Raw genomic sequence first — 17,493 nt, 5'->3', positions numbered from 1 at the left:
AGGAGTTAACCCTATGAGAAGTGACCCGACGTGTGAACATGAAGTGTTATAAATGAGTCCTTGTTCTCTTTCCCTGTTAAAGTTATGTCCTCTCACTTTCTCCTTTCTGGTCTGCATGAGCTGTGCTTCAAATCTCCATATAACATTTCACCTTTTTCTCCTGTGACCTCGAACTTGCACTCAACCTGAGTCCCATCTCCCTGCGAACACTTCCTTAAGCTTCCCAGGGCTGGTGTCTTCCAGCCGCCCCGGGCTTACTTTTGTCGTAATGCTGATCACGTTACTTTGTGATCGTTTGTGTATTAGTCCGTCCGCCCACTAGGCTTTGCCTCGCTAGTCTGGCCACTCATGCCGGCTACAGGTGAGATGCTCCAGTCAGCATTTGTGCAGGAGGGAGCAGAGGCAGGGCTCGGCATCCAGCCTCCTTCCTCTTGAGCTTCACCGTTATCCTGTGTGCCTTTAGAAGCCCAGCCTCTCCTGAGCAGAAGACACTCCACCCCAGCCCAGTCCCTCTGAACACCGTGGGCATCTCGTGAGAAGTCCAGGTAGGGGATGAGGACAGTGGCCCTGTCCTTCCTCCCATCCTTCTCCCCACCTCACCCAAGAGTCTTGGCGTATGTTCTCCAGCAGCTCGCTTCTTCCCTTGAATCATATCAGAGCTCCTCCTGGAGAGTCAAATGAGGGTCAGGGAGAGGCCTTAAAGTCCTCCCTGAGGCCAGATCAAAGAGAAGAGAGTCCGTGTGTGTCCATCAGTTCAGAAAGCTGAAGTCCACCACGGATCTCTTTGTGAACATCACGGGATAAATATGTGACAGCAGAGCAGCTGTTTCCCTCATCCCCATCGGGTTATCTTTAGACCAAGGAGCTCGCCTGACCCTGCAGGGTCCTCTGGGCTGTGTCTGCATCACCATCCCAGTCACTCTGCTCACAGCTTTGCAAATGTGAAATGCCTGACACTTTCATGCCACCCTGTCCCTTTGGACTGCATGAGCCTCCCTCCTGATCCCTCGTAGGGTGCAAGGGCATGGGATTAGCCTGGCCCTGACTGGCCCAGTCCCCTTCCCTCACGGTCTGAGGGTTGTTTGTGCTTCTCTGAGACATGGCCTGGTCTGCCCAGTTCTCTCCCTCCTGCATCCTGCCCTTTGCATGTGACTTCACAGCTCCCCCTGCTGGAGATGGGGTGTATTTCACTGCACACTGACGTTGGACGTGGCCTGTGGGTAGAAGTGACATCACACCAGTTCTGAGCCTTGACCTTAAGAGGCCTCACATGTTTGCTCAACCCTCCTGGGTTTCTGACTCTGCCATAAAAGGATGTGCCCCAGGGAATGATGGTCCCTTCAGCATGGGCCCCAGAACAAGATAAGCAAGGCAGAGCCACCCCAACCAGCTGACTGTCTACAGTTGTCACCCCAGCTGAGCTGCCAGTACACAAGCAAGAGTGAATGCTGAGCTTGGGTGTAGTTTCTTTTTTTTTTTAAATGTTATCTTATTTATTTATTTTTATTGAAGTATAGTCATTTACAATGTGTCAATCTCTGGTGTACAGCACAATGTCCCAGGCATGCATATATATACATATATTCATTTTCATATTCTTTTTCATTAAAGGTTATTGGGTGTGGTTTCTTATGCAGCAGCCGCTGACTAATACAACTCTCTGCCCTCTTCGTTCCTCAGCCTCGTAGAAGAAAGGAAACTAACATTTTCTTTTTTTTTAATTTTTTTTGAAGTATAGTCAGTTCACAATGTTGTGTTAGTTTCTGATGTACAGCATGGTGATTCAGATATATATATATATATTCCTTTTCATTTTCTTTTCCATTATAGGCTATTACAAGGTATTGAATATAGTTCTCTGTGCTATACAGTAGGGCCTTGTTGTTTATCTATTCTGTATATAGTAGTTAGTATCTGCAAATCCCAAATTATCCCTCCATACCCCACATTTCTCCCAGTAACCACAAGTTTTGTTTTCTATGTCTGTGAGTCTGTTTCTGTTCTGTAAATAAATTCATTTGTGTCATTTTTTTAGATTCCACATATAAATGATATCATATGGTATTTGTCTTTGTCTGACTTACTTCACCTAGTATGATCATTTCCAGGTCCATCCATGTTGGTGCAAATGACATTATTTCATTCCTTTTTATGGCTCAGTAGTGTTCCATTGTGTGTATATATACCACATCTTCTTTAACCAGTCATCTGTTGATGGAGGTTCAGGTTTCTCCCACGTATTGGCTATTGTAAATAGTGCTGCTTTGAACATTGGGGTGCATGTGTCTTTCCGAATTAGAGTTTCCTCCAGATATATACCCAGGAGTGGGATTGCTGGATCATAGGGTAAGTCTATTTTTAGTTTTTGAAGGAACCTCCATACTGTTCTCCACAGTGGCTGCTCCAAATTACATTCCCACCAACAGTGTAGGAGGGTTCCCTTTTTTCTGCAGTCATGCTAGCATTTATCGTTTGTAGACTTTTTAGTGATGGCCATTCTGACTAGTGTGAGGGGACACCTCCCTGTGGCTTAGATGTGCATTTCTTTGACTGTTTGCAGTACTGAGCATTTTTTCATGTGCCTGTTGGCCATTTGTACGTCTTCACTGGAGAAAGGAAACTACGTTTTCCGAGCACCTGCTAAGCCAAGTGCTTTCACATATGTTATTATATGTAATTTTTCAAATGTTCTATGAGGTAGGCATTCTTTTTCACATTCTACAGACAGGAAAATTGAGGCTCCGTGAAATGAAGTAACTTATCTGAAGTTATAATTTGAGTAAGTGACAGAATTAGGATTCCACACCAGATCTTCTGACTTCATGAGAAACACCACTTCTGCTGCCGAATACATCATAGAGATCAGATGAGGTCGCAGGAGCATCTGACTGCCGTCCCCACAGAAGGTAATTATAGGCTTTGTACACCAGCACTGGTTCATTGGAGGAAAGAGATATTCACCTCATTGTGTATAAACCAGAAGGAAAAACTGTTTAATGTGGGAGAGTAGGACCTGGCATGACTGTCACCCAGGAAACTCTCCCTAATACTTACACCAGTACAGATAATGAGCCCTAGGCATGATTAGCTATTTGGAATAATCCTTTTATCTTTTGACATCAAAATATCCTCCTCTCCTTTGACTCAGAGCAGCTCTGAGACATGCTCGCTGAATTCATGCAATGTCATTTTGGGACCCTCCTGCCCTCCTCCCTGCTCGCATTTGAAATTCACTTCTTACGAAATCATCACTCTGCAATCCACCTCAAAGGCACACGTGTTGGTCACAAAGCTCGGGAGGAATTTTAACAGTGTATCTTGGGCAATTATAATGACAGCGTGGATTTTTAACCCAAGTAGAACACAAGAATGTGGGAGAAGAACTTGTTTTTCTTTTCCTTTGATCTCCTAAAAGCAAGGTTCCTAACGTGTCTCAAGAAATGGAATAAATAAGGAGGAACAAGATGAAAAAAATCAGGGCAGAGAAGAGTGAAAATGAATCTCTTCCTATGTGCGGAAACCCCAGTCACTCTAAGAGTGTTAAGTTATGGAATTTTATAACTTGAGGAATGTATACATTATCCAAGGGGGGGCTGTGTTCCAAGCCCCCCACTATCAGCAGGCTGAAACCGCAGCTAGTACCAAACCCTGCGTATACTATGTTTTTTCCTATACGTACATACTTGTGGTAAAGTTTAATTTATAAATTAGGCACAGTAAGAGATGAATAACCACCAATAAAAAAATAGAACAGTTGTAACAGGATACTGTCATAAAAGTTATGTGAATGTGGTCCCTCCCTCTGTCGAAGTATCTTGTACTCAGCATTCTTCTTGTGATGCTGCGGGGTGATAAAAGGCCTGTGTGATGAGATGAAGTGAGGTGAATAGGCTAGTACTGACCTTCTGCCAGAAGGTCAGGAGGAAGTGGAAGGGACGGAAGGAGGGAGGGAAGAAGGAAGGAAGGATGGATTACTATCCACAACATCAGGCAGATTTTTACATGGGAGATCTCCACGATGCAAGCCATAGCCTTTTTTGTTTTTACGCTTCCCATGGCCTCAGTCATTTCCAGCACCCACCTCCCACCCGCCCTCCTCCCCAAACTCACTCCCACCTCCAGCCACTGAAATGTGTATGTCAATTAGTCGATGAACAAATTAGTCCATGATGTCAGCAGAGAGCCAGTAGAATTAAGGGCATTTTAGGGAGTCTTACAAAGACAGTGGACGCTTCTTGTTTGTGGTCAAAGCCACGGGTGACTGTCGCTTCGCCTGCTCCAGACTGGCCGAGGGACGTGCCTCAGCCAGCAGGGCCTCTGCACTGAGGCCGGGCCTTGACGCGGGGTGGACGCCACCAGGGCTGAGCCCGCCACCCACGGAAGTTGATACGGTTGATGTTGTGGCTTGCTTTTAGCATTTCCATTAAGCTGAAGAGGAAAGGGAGGAAGGCACAGAGGAATACAGTTCATTTAGTTAAAAAAAAAGACAAGACGCGAGGAGGAGTTTGAACTCTGACCCTAATCCAAATGCTGCAATTTTTGTCCCTAAATTCCCTTGTAGGGAGACCTCTCCCTGGGCCAGGATGTGCCTGGATCATTGGGATCTGAGTTGTCAAGCAGAAAAAATACTGAATTAGGTTCTGTCCAGTCCTTTTGGGGATTTTGTTTGTTTGCTTGTTTGTTTGAAAGCAACTGTTAGAATTCATTTCACTCCCTAAATCTTTGCGATACATTTTCCAAGGGTTGAGGTTGCACAAGGCTCGTGTTAGCTAGCTGCCTTCATGCTCGTGTCTAGCGGAGAGCGGGATGCTCGCCTTCACAGCCTTTCCCCATGTGTTTTCTCTTTTAATGTTCAAAACAACTCGCTGAAGTATGTGCCCTGTGAATCTCATTTCGCGAATTAGGAACCTTTAGGAGGCCTAAAGAGATTAAGGACTGTCCTCGCTCGCAGCCACATAACTCATCAATGCAAACTCAAGTTTGTCTGCTGGAGCTGCAGAGAATGCTCTAATTCTGTTTCTTCTCTGACAAAGGTTTCTGAATTTTAACTTTTATGACACTAGATTCTGACAAGATGGCTTGAATAGCGTGTGCCCTTCCATTTGCCATTCTGAATTTCTAAAATGTTCTATCTTTGCGGGGAGGGGACAGCTCAGTGGCAGGGCGCGTGCTTAGCACGCACAGGTCCTGGCTTCAATCCCCAGTCCCTCCATTAATAAATAAACAAATAAGCCTAATTGCATCTCCCTCCAAAAAAAATTAAAAATTTCAAAATCTTTGGACATCTCTAGCCTTGTCTTTGATAACAGGAAATTTGGTATATTTCATAATCATTTAAAAATACTTATAATCTTCAATAGCAGGGTCCCCCAAGTTCTATAGAAATTGAACTTGACTAAAAATTTTGTATAGACAAATAAGAAATGTGCGCATAGAGCAGTACATGTACTGGAACGGCACTGGTGATGTTAACAGAAATTGTTCTGTATTAGGAGGGAGAGTATAGTTTATCCTTTACAAGCAAGCTTCTTGAAGAAGGAATCTGTACACCACTTTCCCTTTTTATTCTTTCCTCAACTCACAGTACTCTCCCTTCTGCCCTAACTACTCCTCAGAACTGCCTGTTACCTACCCACCACCAAGTCAGCAGACACTTTTCTGTCTTTGAGTTTGGGCTGCTGTAACAAAGCACCTCAGACTGGTTGGCTTATAAATGACAGAAATCCATTTCCTGCAGTTCTGAAGGCTGCAAGTCTGAGATCAAGGTGCCAGCATGGTTGGGTTCTGGTGAGCCCTCTTCTGGGTTGTAGACTGCCAACTTCTTATTGTAGAAGTTGGTAATAGGAAATGACCTAGCTCTCTGGCCTCTTCTTATAAGGGCATTAACTGTTTTTTTAAAATTGTAGTTTTATATATTATTTATATATATACATAGTAATTTGTATCTGTAAATCCCCAACTCCCAGTTTATCCCTCCCTACCCCTTCTCTGCCCTGGTAACCATAAGTTTGTTTTCTATGTCTGTTAGTCTCTCTCTATTTTGTAAATAAGTTTATTCATATCATATTTTAGATTCCACATATAAGTGATACTTGATATTTGTCTTTCTCTGACTAACTTAACTTAGTATGATAGTCTCTAGGTCCATCCATGTTGCTGCAAAAGGCAATACTTCATTCTTTTTCATGGATGAGTAGTATTCCATTGCATAAGTATACCATATCTTCTTTATCCAGTCATCTGTCGATGGACATTTAGGTTGCTTCCATGTCTTGGCTATTCTAAATAGTGCTGCTGTGAACATTGGGGTGCTTGTATCTTTTCGAATTAGAGTTTTCTCTGGATATATGCCCAGGAGTGGAATTGCTGGATCATATGGTAAGTCTATTTTTAGTTTTTGAAGGAATCTCCATACGGTTTTCCACAGTGGCTGCACCAAACTACATTCCCACCAACAGTGTAGGAGGGTTCATAAAGGCACTGATCTTATCATGAGAGCTCCACCTTTATGGCCTTACTACTTCCCAAAGGCCCCACCTCCAAATACTGTCATGTTGGGGATTAGATTTCAATAGATGAATCAGGGGGACACGTTCAGTCTTAGGTCTTTACCTTGTTCATTCACTGATGACACTGTTCACAGTGGCTTCTTCTCTTCCTCGCATCACCCCTGTCTTTGGTGACCCTTTCTCTTGTTTTCTGGCTTCTTCTCAGTGTCCTTTGCAGTTTCCTCTTCCTCTGCTTGCACCTAAATGCTTGTGTCTCTGTTCATCTTTGCTCTGCACCCTATCCCTGTGTAACCACACGCCATGAACTCTACTACTGTCAACTTGATAAGGATTTCCAAATTCATTCATTTGGTCGTTCATTCAGCAACACTGGTGAAACATCTACAAAGTGCCATGTTCTGGGATATGTCAGTGAACAAAGTGGAAGGGGAAAGTTCCTGCTCTACACAAGACAATAGGCCATAAGCAGCAACAACAAAATGAGTAGATTGTACAGTGTGTTAGAAGGTGGTAAGGGAAGTAGGGTAGAGAAATGGAGATCAGTGGTGTGGAGGGGAGGCTGTAATTTTCAGTGAAATGGACAGATTAGGCTTCATTGAAGGTGATAGTTTAGCTGACTTGAAGGAGAAGAAGGAGTGAGTCATGAACACATCTGGAGGAAAAGCAGAAGCAACAGACAGTGCAAAGATCCTGGGGCAAGAAGGTCTCTGTCATATTCAAGAGACGGCAAAGAGACTGGTGTGGCTCGGGAGCCAAGGCAGTGAGGGGGAGGGTGACAGGGAATGAGGGTATAGGGTCTGTAGGCCATTGTAAGTACTTTGGTTTCCTTGTGAGTGAACTGGTGGTCACAGCAGGGTTTCAGGTTGAGAAATGGGACAGTCTTGCTTACATTTTAACAGAATCACTGTCTTAGGTTGGGTTGCCCAGGAAGCAGACTCTGAAACTCAGGTAGTGTGCAGGAGGTTTCCGGGGGGCCGCTCTTGGAGACACGTGGAAGGGAGCCAACAAAGCAGAACTGGGGAGATGCAGTTGAACTTAACTAGTCATTGGATGCAGGTTGCCTCAGTTGAGGAGAGTTACACCCTTGGGCAGACAGCATCCTTCAGCTCAGAGCCATTCCCAAAGGGAGAGTCAACAGAGAGTCATTGTAGTCCACTCTCCATCCAGAAGGGGGCACCTGGGTGGTACCCCACAGCATCCCCTCAGTCCATCCCTCGCACATCTCACTGTTCAGTTCCCATATGGAAGCTGAGTTCCACCCTCCATCTTCTGGTTGGTCCTTGCTGCTGCGGCTCATCTCATAGTGCACATGCTACCCATCCTCTTCCTCCTCTGCTACCCCTGGTAGACTAACCCCACCTTCAGCCAATCTATTCTCAACATAGCAATGTAAATGGTCCTACCAAAGCATGCCAGATCACGTCACTTCTCTGCTCAAAAGCATCAAGCAGCTACTCTCCATATCAGTGTAAAAGCTAACATCCTCTCCTGCTTTGTACCACGTTCTTGCCAGAGGCTGCATCCCCGACCTCATCATCCCTATTATTCTCCTTCTCATTCATTCAGCTCCCGCTACACCAGCCTCCTCCCTCCCCCTTGCACACATTTTTGTAAGACACTCTGGCGGTATCTGTTTTCCTACTCTTTCCGGAGGAGCCCTGAACAAGCAGGATAATCAAAAAACAAGAGTCAAGATGCTTCAGACTGAGATGTTAAGCATTCCCATCTGGTGGTGTAAAAAGGTTGTCTTCTGCAAAGATGATCTGAGCCACGTCATTTAAGTTCATTCTCAACTTAAAAGAATTCAACTGTTGGTTGAAAAAGAAAGAGAAGAAATCACTTAAATAGTACACGTTACTTGGGCAGCAGTGTGCCCTAGGGAAAGGATGCCAGTAGTCCTGAAACCCTTGAAAAGAAAGCTTGATTAGCTTTAAAGCCGTCCCAAAAAAGTGAACTTTATTGTTTAGGTGTCTAAGCAAGATGGTTTCCTTGGGTAAGAGAGTGAGCAACTGAAGAACTGTAGAGAAACACTGATGATAAAGAATTAGAAGGAAAAAATCCAGATTTTTGCACACACAAAACCATAGTATGCACAATTGGTTTTGTGTGTGCAAAAATCTGTGGATAATACACATAATATAATTTTTGGCTACTTAAGAGATTTTCAAGGGTACTTCATTGGTTGGCAAATGAGGATTGGACCCTGTTAAAAAATGGGCAGAGGATCTGAATAGACATTTTTCCAGAAAAGACATACAGATGGTCAACAGGTAGATGGAAAGATGATCAAGTACACTCACTATCAGGGAAATGCAAATGAAAACCACCACGAGATGTCACCTTATGCCTGTTAGAATGGCTGTCATCAAAAAGACCAGAAGTAACATGTGTTGACGAGGATGTGGAGAAAAGGGAACCCTTGTGTTCTCTTGGTGGGGATGTAAATTGTTGCAGCCACTATGAAGAACAGTATGGAGGTTCCTCAAAAAATTAAAAATAGAACTAGCATATGATCCAGCAATTCCACTTCTGGGTAGTATTCAAAGCCTGAGTTGTCAGATGATGGTTAGCATTTTTTAGCAACAGAGTATTTTTTAATTAAGATATGTACTTTTTTTTTTTTTAGAGATAATGCTATTACACACTTAATAGGCTACAATATAGTGTAAACATAACTTTATATGCACTGGAAAAACCAAAGAATTCATGAGTCACTTCACTGCAATATTCACTTTATTGCAGTGGCCTGGAACAGACCCCACATCTCTGAGATATGCCTGTATGGATTAGATCTCATGATCAGAAATGGCCTAAAATTTCAGAAGAAAGAGAATACTGATGATTTGAACTCATCAAAATTTAAAGTGTTCTTCTCTTTTTTTTATCAAAGTCCATTTACAATGTTATATTAATTTCTAGTGTACAACATAGTGATTCATTTATTTGTACCTATATTGCTCTTTATTAAATAGGAATATTTGCAAACATTACAAAGTTGTTAAAGCTGCAAAAAAAATTAAAAGACAAGGAAACTGAGAGAACTACTTTCAACAAATACAAATATAAAGGTTTAATATCCTTAATATATAAAGAGCTCTTAGAAATAAATAAAAGGCAAAATACACAGATATTTAACCAAATAAGAAATAGAATCACCTAATAAACATGAAAATATTTAATCTCATTAATGAAAAAATGTTTGCGCTTTGAATTAGAAAAGAATTTTTTTTTAATGCTAGGGTAAGTAGGATGAGATAGAAATGTACTTGTTAAAGTCAGGCACATACATTGATACCATGTCAATATGAACAAAGAGTCTTAAAATAATATATAAAAAGGAAATCATCTGAAATGTGGGTAAAATACTATACACAGAAGTGCCATTGTTATTTATTATAGAAACATGGAAATAACCCATATGTCCATTAAGGGACCAGGTAAGAAATTACAGTGTGGACAAGTGATTACACAATTAAGTTATATTTTCTACTACTAATTAAATGTGAAAATGCTTAGATGTTAGGTGAAAAGAGATGGATATAAATTTGTATTTTCAGGATGATTGCAAAGGTTTTTAAATGGAAAAAAGCAACATATGATTTGTATTTGGTGTGATGTCATTTCCTCTTTATAAACTGTATTTTCTAAGTTCCTTTTTATAATTATGTATTCCTTTTGTAGTCGGAAAAAAAATTCTTCCCCAGAGCCTTCCCGATAAAGTCCAAATTCCTTAGAGAAGCGTGTGACCATAATCTGGCCCTAGCCCCCTGTTCGCCTTCTCACCAGTGCCTGGTCTCACCTTGCTAAGGTCATACCACAATGCTTGGCTTTCCCTGATGGCCATGTCATCACTGTCTCAGGTTTGTTTTCATTATTTATTTTTGCCTAGGATGCTCTTGAATGCCCTTCTCACCCTCTGGGCTTGCTAACTCTTTGGCCTCTTCGATTTCAAGCCCCAGCACCATGTTTTCAAGAGATAGCCTCCTCAGGGGTGCCTTGGGGTGGGTCAGATACCTCCTCCTTTTCCCTGCAGTCACGCTCGGTGATTCCATCACACTGACTTGCAGTCAGGGTGGCCAGCTGTCCTGGTTTGCTTCTCTTGAATCTAATTCTCTGTTAACTTGTTCACATCTTAGTCTGTGAGCACTTTGACTCCACAGGTCTTTTACAGTATCTCCGGGTTTAAACATTTTATCCTTTCCACTATAGACCTTGTCTGTCTTGTGATCTTTACCCACGTGAATCTGAAGCTTATCAGGCGATAACAGGTAACAAGTAGGTGGAGGGCTGACTGGATCTATCAGTAGGTGGTATGGGCAGCTCCCGCCATGGTGGTGAGATCTAATGATGCTAAAGGGTTACTCATGACTCTCTGTCCTAGGCCTGGCAGACAGCAGTGAGCTTTCCTCTAGCTGAAAGCTTTTTGGTAACTGGAAGGCACATCTTGATCAGTTAATGTGTTAGGATGGCTTTGTTTATCCCTCCCTTTAGTGCTCACTGTAATTCTGAACAGTTGTTTAATTCTGCTATTTAATAATGAAGTCTGTCCCATTGCAGTCCCATGTTCCCAATTCCCATACCATGCTCTACTTTTCTTATTTTCTGTAGCACTTTATTTTGGTGGGGGGTAAGTAATTAAGTTCTTTATTTATTTTAATGGAGGCACTGGGGATTGAACCCAGGACCTCACACCGGCTAAGCATGTGCTCTACCACTGAGCTGTACCCTCCCCCCTTTCTGTAGCACTTATCTTCCACTTGCTGGTAAAATGTGTTTCTTTATTATATCTGCAGTTTATAGTCCGCCCCTGCCCACATCACCACAGGACATGCATCTTTGTTTTGTTCATCAGTGTATCCCAAGTACCTACAAAAATGCCTGGCACATAAGAGGTGTGCAATAAGTATTTGATAAATTAATAGATCTGCCTGAATCAGGGATTATTCCTCTTTGGGGATTAAGTTATTATAATTCTTCAATCACAAGATGAAAATTTTTAGACATCAAGAGAGGCATGTGAATGCCTTTCTTGACAATAAAAAACAGGACACCCTTAGAGACAACCAATTATTACTTTCTTGACAATCTCTTTAATTGAAATGGAGAAAGCAGTTCAGCAGACTTTCTAAACAAAGAAGAATGTCTAACAAAACATTTGTAGCCACTACATATTCTCCTTCCTTATTGCAATGTGTGCACAGTTGCCCCTGGGAAAGGGGCACTCAGGTCTTGATGACATTTGCTCATAAGTCACAAGGATCTCAGGCTACTAATTCCACCTTTCCCGCAAGAATGACAAATTGCTGTTTCTTTTCTTCGGGGTCTTCAGGGGCCATGGTGAGTAGGTAGGGGTCCTAAAGACTCCCCTGCTGTTTAGAAACAGTAGTGTTCCTCAAATTTGCACTATAGCCTGGGGTAACCAGCCCCTAAGATGTCCCCCAATCATCTCTGCCTCCTGGTGTTCCACCCTGTGGGGCCCCTCCCACAGTGACTCTGAGCCAGTCTGTGTGACCAATAGAATCTACATAAGTGACAGTGTGTGTCTTCCAGGGATTCATCATAAGGGGCAGCGACCACCTGCAGTGGTCTCTTGGGTCTCCAGCTCTTGGGGAAGCAGGTCGCCAGGGGAGGGGACAATAAGGCAGCTTGCTGGAGAGGCCCAGTTAGGCCAAAGAGAACACCAGCTCGGCAGCTCTGGAAGGGAGCCGCCTAGGAAACGGCCCAGCCTGCAACCTTGTGGAAGACCCCGAGCCAGAACTCGGCTCCCACATTCTAGACTCACAGAAACCGTGAGACATAGTAAATGATTATTGTTGTTTTCTTTAAAAAGAGTTTTGGAGTAATTTGTTAGCTAGCAATCGATAACTAACGAATATGCAAATCTCTCTGAAGGGACAAGTGACTTCTGACCTCGTATTAATTATTTTTCATATTTTCCTTAAGTAGTACAAACGTAAGGAATTTATATCCTTAGGCTCATCGCTTTTATACAAAAGAAATTTTAAAATCTAATCTAGTACAGACCCTACGACAAAACAATCCAATAAAAAGCCAGTCATTTTAATGGAGGATCGTTTTGCTGGAATTAAACTGGTGCTGACGTGCCTAAGACACCTCCTCTCCCGCCCGGGTCCCACTGCAGGTGCGCGCACCTGTGCTGCTCGCAGCCTCCCCGCGCCCGTTCAAAACCGGGGCACGTGGGACTTTACCCTCCATTGAACCGCAGCTGCCCGTCTCCACAGCCTGATCCCCTGGGCGCGGCCTTACTCCTCCCGAGTTCCTAGCGGACAGAACCGGGCAGAGAGCCGGGTCTGCCTGCACCAGAACTGATGATACTTGATGAGTCGTTCCTGAAGACACAGGTAACTGGGCTGCCTCGCCCGGCACTTCGGGCCAAGGAGACGTCAGCAAGCTCCCATCTCCCACACGAGACTGGCATTCGGCAGAAGGAAGCTCGGCGTGACTGAAAACGAGAGTTCTCCCTCAGATCGCCTTTAAATCTTAGGCAACCTGCACCCTTTACGTCCCCTGTGTTCCAGTCCCGGGGTTGGGGCGGCCCCTGAGCTCGGCGTCGTCCTGCGCTACCTCATCTCCGCCAGCAGGGGGCAGTAGGCGCCGAGACGGAATGCGCGTGCTCGGGGTGGGGCCTCGCGCTTCGCATCCGCGACCGCTGAGCGTGACGGAAGAGAGTGCGCAGCATTATGGGAAGTGTGGTTTCCTAGCGTCCGGGTCGCGGTTGCGCTCCCCTCTTGAGCCCAGAGCGGGACTTCAGCTCCCGGCTGGCCCGCGGGACCGGGAGGGGACGCGAGAGAAGGGGGCGGAGCCAGTGAGAGAAAAGGTAGGCGGGCCTGAGGGGGAGGCTCAGCCGAGGGGGCGGGGCTCCGGCCGCCGCCCGCGGTCTGAGGAACCTGAGGCGCGGGGCCGCGAGCGGAGAGGCGCCTAGCCAGCGGCGGGCCCGAGGAGGGCGTTCCCGGAGCGGTCGCGGGGGAGTCGGCTGCCGCCCGTCGGCCTGTCTCTGGCGGCTCCCTCCGTCTCCGCCGGGACGCGGGAGAGCCCGGCGCGCGGCGGGGGCGCGAGGTGGAGCCGGCGGGGGCGGCCAATGCGAAACTGGCTGGTGCTGCTGTGCCCGTGTGTGCTCGGGGCCGCGCTGCACCTCTGGCTGCGGCTGAGCTCCCCGCCGCCCGCCCGCGCCTCGGGGGCCGGCCCGGCAGGTGAGGCCCGGGGGCCGCGCGGGCGGGGAGTCCCGGGCGGCGGGCGGGCGGGCCCGGCGAAACAAACGGCCCTTTTCATCCCCAGGGCGTGGAAGTCAGGCGAACTTGGGGCCGCTCCTCACCTCCCCGCCCTTCCCGCGGGCCCTTTCTCCGGCCGTCCCCAGGCCTGGCCCGAGTGGCCGGAGCCCCGGCTGCCCTTCACCCCCACGAGCCGCAGCCGCTCGCGCCGGGCGCCGGACGCCGGGTTGCCTGCTCCCGCCGCGAGCTGTCGGTTCGGTTCGCTCAGGGCTCGGAAGTCTGAGCGCCGCGTCTAACGTTGGTGGGTGTCTTCAGAGGTGGCCGGGTTTTGCTTTTAAGGAGTAACTTTGCTGGAAGGGTACACAGTGTTCGGTATCCTTTGCAAACTCTGCGATGGGAGTCGGTTCAGCAAATCTAGGTATGAAATAGGGCGTGAGTGAGTTGTTCCTGGAAATTTGGTTTGCAAAGCCTCCTGATGAAATATGCACGAGATTATCAAGTTTTTTTTTTTAACGATCCTGTCCGTCTGCTCAAAAAGTTACCCTCTCGTGTTAAAGAAGGCTTTGTGCACGTTCGCTTCCCAGCTTAAGAAACAATGCTTTGCCCACCGCCCAGTGGATCTTTTTGTTGTTTTTGTTAATGAATTCCACCGCTCTGAACACTACTTAAGGCTCCCCCCTCCTTTTTTTCCTTTTCTTTTTTAAGGGCTTGCCCTAAGACATAGAAAGAAGCTTAGAAGGCAGTTTTAAAGATGAGGTAATAGTTGTTTTGTTTTGTTTTGTTTTTAACTACACTGGGGATTTTTTTTTTCTTGCCCCCAAACAGTTGTTCTGTTATCTAATATTTTTGAGAATTAGAATTAAAAATTTGTAATTCTGAGATGGCTCTATGCCTTAACTTAGAAAGTATAGAAACTCATTGTTGTAATTGAAGTTCTTTATTTTGGTAGCAATCTCTGAAAATCCTTTTCTATTAGACAAACCACAAGCTCTTTGAAAAGGTTATTTGTGTCACCTGAGTCGAATTAAGATACCATTTAAATGATTTAATTGAAAACGCAATGTTACAGGGCATTTAACCTGTTAACAGATTAGGCTTTTCTGTTTTGTTTCTTTAGGGTTTTTTAAGTTGAGCTGAGGAAAGAGTGCTATATGTAAAAAATGTTTTGTAACATCTGTTTGTACTTTACAAGTTTGTTTTGGTTTGGTTTTTAGGGTTTTTGTTTTGTTTTGGGGGGGATTTTTGGATAATGAGTGAGCTCTACTGGAAGCTACTTGGAGAGCTTTCTTGGGATATTTATGACCTGTGTATCTTTTAGGGTCCATAAACAAGCAAAAACCCTATAATCAAGTTTAAAACTCAGTAGGTTAGCCTGGAAATTTCTTAGTTTTTTGAGATAAGTTTTCCCCTGTCTCTTAGGTCATCATCTAGACACTATCTGCTATCCAATGAGACCAGGCTAGACTAAGGAAATTAGGAAGTAGACCTTGGAAAGGAACAGGGCCAGTGAGGTGATCAGTACTCGTTACATAAATTAACTTTGACCTTAGTTGGATATTGTGCATCTAGTCAAGTAATGGAGTATTTTCATTCTAAGTGAAACTTTGCAGACTCCTAACTTTCCTTTTTCACTTGGTACTTTGAAAACTAAAAGCAGTAGAAACATCTTTTTTTTCTTTAAACTTTTTTTTGAAGGGTAGGTAATTAGTTCTATTTGTTTGTTTTAATGGCCGTACTGGGGCTTGAACCCCGGACCTCCTGCATGCTGAGTATACGCTCTACCGATGAACTATCCCCTCCCCCCGAAACATGTTGATTGTTAAAATTCCCCACAGCTGCTTTTCTCATTGTGTTGTCACCACTTCAAACTAAAACATCTGAACATTTTTACACTCTGCGCTTATCTCTTAAGCCTGAAGCGAGAGAGAAAACCCAAGATTTTGTTAAGTATTCTTCCTTTGAATTAACATTTGAAGATTTGGTTTTGTTCTCTTTACTCTGCTGCCTTCTTTTGTCTTCAGTCTTATTAAGTCATGGCAGTCTTTTCTGAAAGGGAGATTTACCTTCCCTGAATATTGAAAAAGGCCCTCTGACTTGCAGTCGACTCGATAAATATTTGAGCGCCTCCTCTGTGCCAACTCCTGTTGTAGGTGTGGAATTACAGCTCAACCAAGATAGAGTCCCTGCCCTCGTGCAGTTTACGATTTAGAAGGGGAGACAGCATAAGAAAACAATGATTAAATGTCATAGGGGAGAAAGACAAGTGTGGTGACAAAAATAAAGCAGTGGAAGAGGATAGAGAAGGATGTGCTCTTGTTTTAAATAGGGCGATCGGAGGAGGCCACTGTGAAGAAGGGAGGGTTGGGCAGGAGCCTGAATGCAGTGAGCCGGTCACGTTCACACCCCCCCCCACCCCCCACCCCCGTTGTTCATCTGATGTGGTGGCTCACCTTAAGCAGGTGAAGCACAGACGGGAGAACCACTGGTGAGGAGGAAACGGGGCTCCTGCCGGGAAACGCAGTGCCCCTGGGGTGAGGAAAGCGGAGGCGGAGACAAGCATTGGACCAGGGAGTAGAGATACAGGAGAGCCTGATTAGAACATACTGGTTTTGGGTAATGACTTCACAGGAATTATTTAACAGTTAATTTAGAAAAACGATGTGACAGAAGAAACTTTCTGTTTCTAGGATATTTGGAAAGAAGGGAGCCAAAGAGAAAGGAAAGAAGCCTGTCCGCTCAACAAATGCTTAGAGCGCCAGGTATGGTGCTAGGTACCTAGTCCTTGCTCTCAAGGTGCTCGCAGTTTGTTGGAGTAAGTCAAAGGTCAGAGACAAATTGAGCTGGCTTTGTAGTTTGGCCTGGGGCTGGTTTGTCCAAAATGATCCTTATATGCTAATCTTGTCTCTCTGTTTTGGTTTTCTTATTTATAAAATGATGACCTGATAGGGTTATTGTGAAGATTCGGTTAATAAAACACCCAGGACAGTGCCGGATTCGTAGTGAACACCCTGTGAATTTTAGGGAGGAGCGGTAGTGTGACAGTGGCAGACGCTAGGGAAGTGTTTTGAGCGGGACCTGAAATTGACAAGAGCACGCTGGCATTGTGTGTAATTGTCCTTCTCCGTAGGTCTGTGAGGAACTTGCATGTTTTCTTCTTTTCAAGATTTCTGTCCATCTGTGATTGATGCCATCTGAGAGCATGTACACAAGAGTGGAACTTTTGGTCTGATTTTTTAAGAATCTTTGTGCTTATTTTGTTGTTTTTTTCCTATTGAAACGTAGTTGATTTACAATGTTAGTTTCAGATGTACAGCATAGTGATTCAGTTATACATACACATGTATTTTTTCTTTTCAAATTCTTTTCCATCACGTTATTACAAGAAACTGAATATAGTTCCCTGTGCTGTACAGTAAGTCCTTGTTGTTTACCTATTTTATGTATAGTAAATTTATAGTATATATATATTTTACATATAGTAAATATATAGTATATATGTAATTTTATATATATTATATGTAGTGTACCTGTTAATCCCAAACTCCTAATTTCTCCCTCCCCCGCCGTCTCCCCACTACATGTGAAGTTAACCCATGCAGATGCTTGCTAGCACAGCGCCTGCCACCTGGATACTTTGGGCTGATATTGAACCATCGGTTTTGAAGTCAGCCTCCACTGGTCTTTCATAAACTTTTGGATGTCCACTTCCAGTGCAGAGCCTCGCGGTTGCCAGACTCTCAGGATATATTACATAT

At 44.6% G+C, this 17,493-nt stretch overlaps 1 protein-coding gene across 11 annotated transcripts in view; it reads left to right on the top strand.

The window, feature by feature from the left end:
* The first annotated feature begins 13,365 nt into the window (after positions 1-13,365).
* The window catches only part of B3GALNT2 (beta-1,3-N-acetylgalactosaminyltransferase 2), a 51,187-nt gene continuing 47,059 nt past the window's right edge, over positions 13,366-17,493 (top strand). For 4 of the 11 annotated variants that reach the window (XR_004324151.1, XR_004324149.1, XM_032491879.1 and 1 more), the window contains exons 1-2: positions 13,368-13,720; positions 13,806-14,039. Coding sequence is in view for 8 of the 11 variants with exons in the window: in XM_032491879.1 (XP_032347770.1) it covers positions 13,609-13,720; positions 13,806-14,039 (346 nt within the window). In the remaining 3 variants the exon portion in view is untranslated. Of the gene's footprint in view, positions 13,721-13,805; positions 14,040-17,493 lie in introns of all 11 variants that reach the window. The other 7 variants (XR_004324150.1, XM_032491878.1, XM_032491880.1 and 4 more) reach the window with 5 other exon arrangements.

This window comes from Camelus ferus, chromosome 11, assembly GCF_009834535.1.
Source record: "Camelus ferus isolate YT-003-E chromosome 11, BCGSAC_Cfer_1.0, whole genome shotgun sequence".
In the NCBI taxonomy this organism is placed as follows: Eukaryota; Metazoa; Chordata; class Mammalia; order Artiodactyla; family Camelidae; genus Camelus; species Camelus ferus.
The sequence above is the reverse complement of the archived record's forward strand: the minus strand, read 5'-3'. Positions and strand labels throughout refer to the sequence as shown.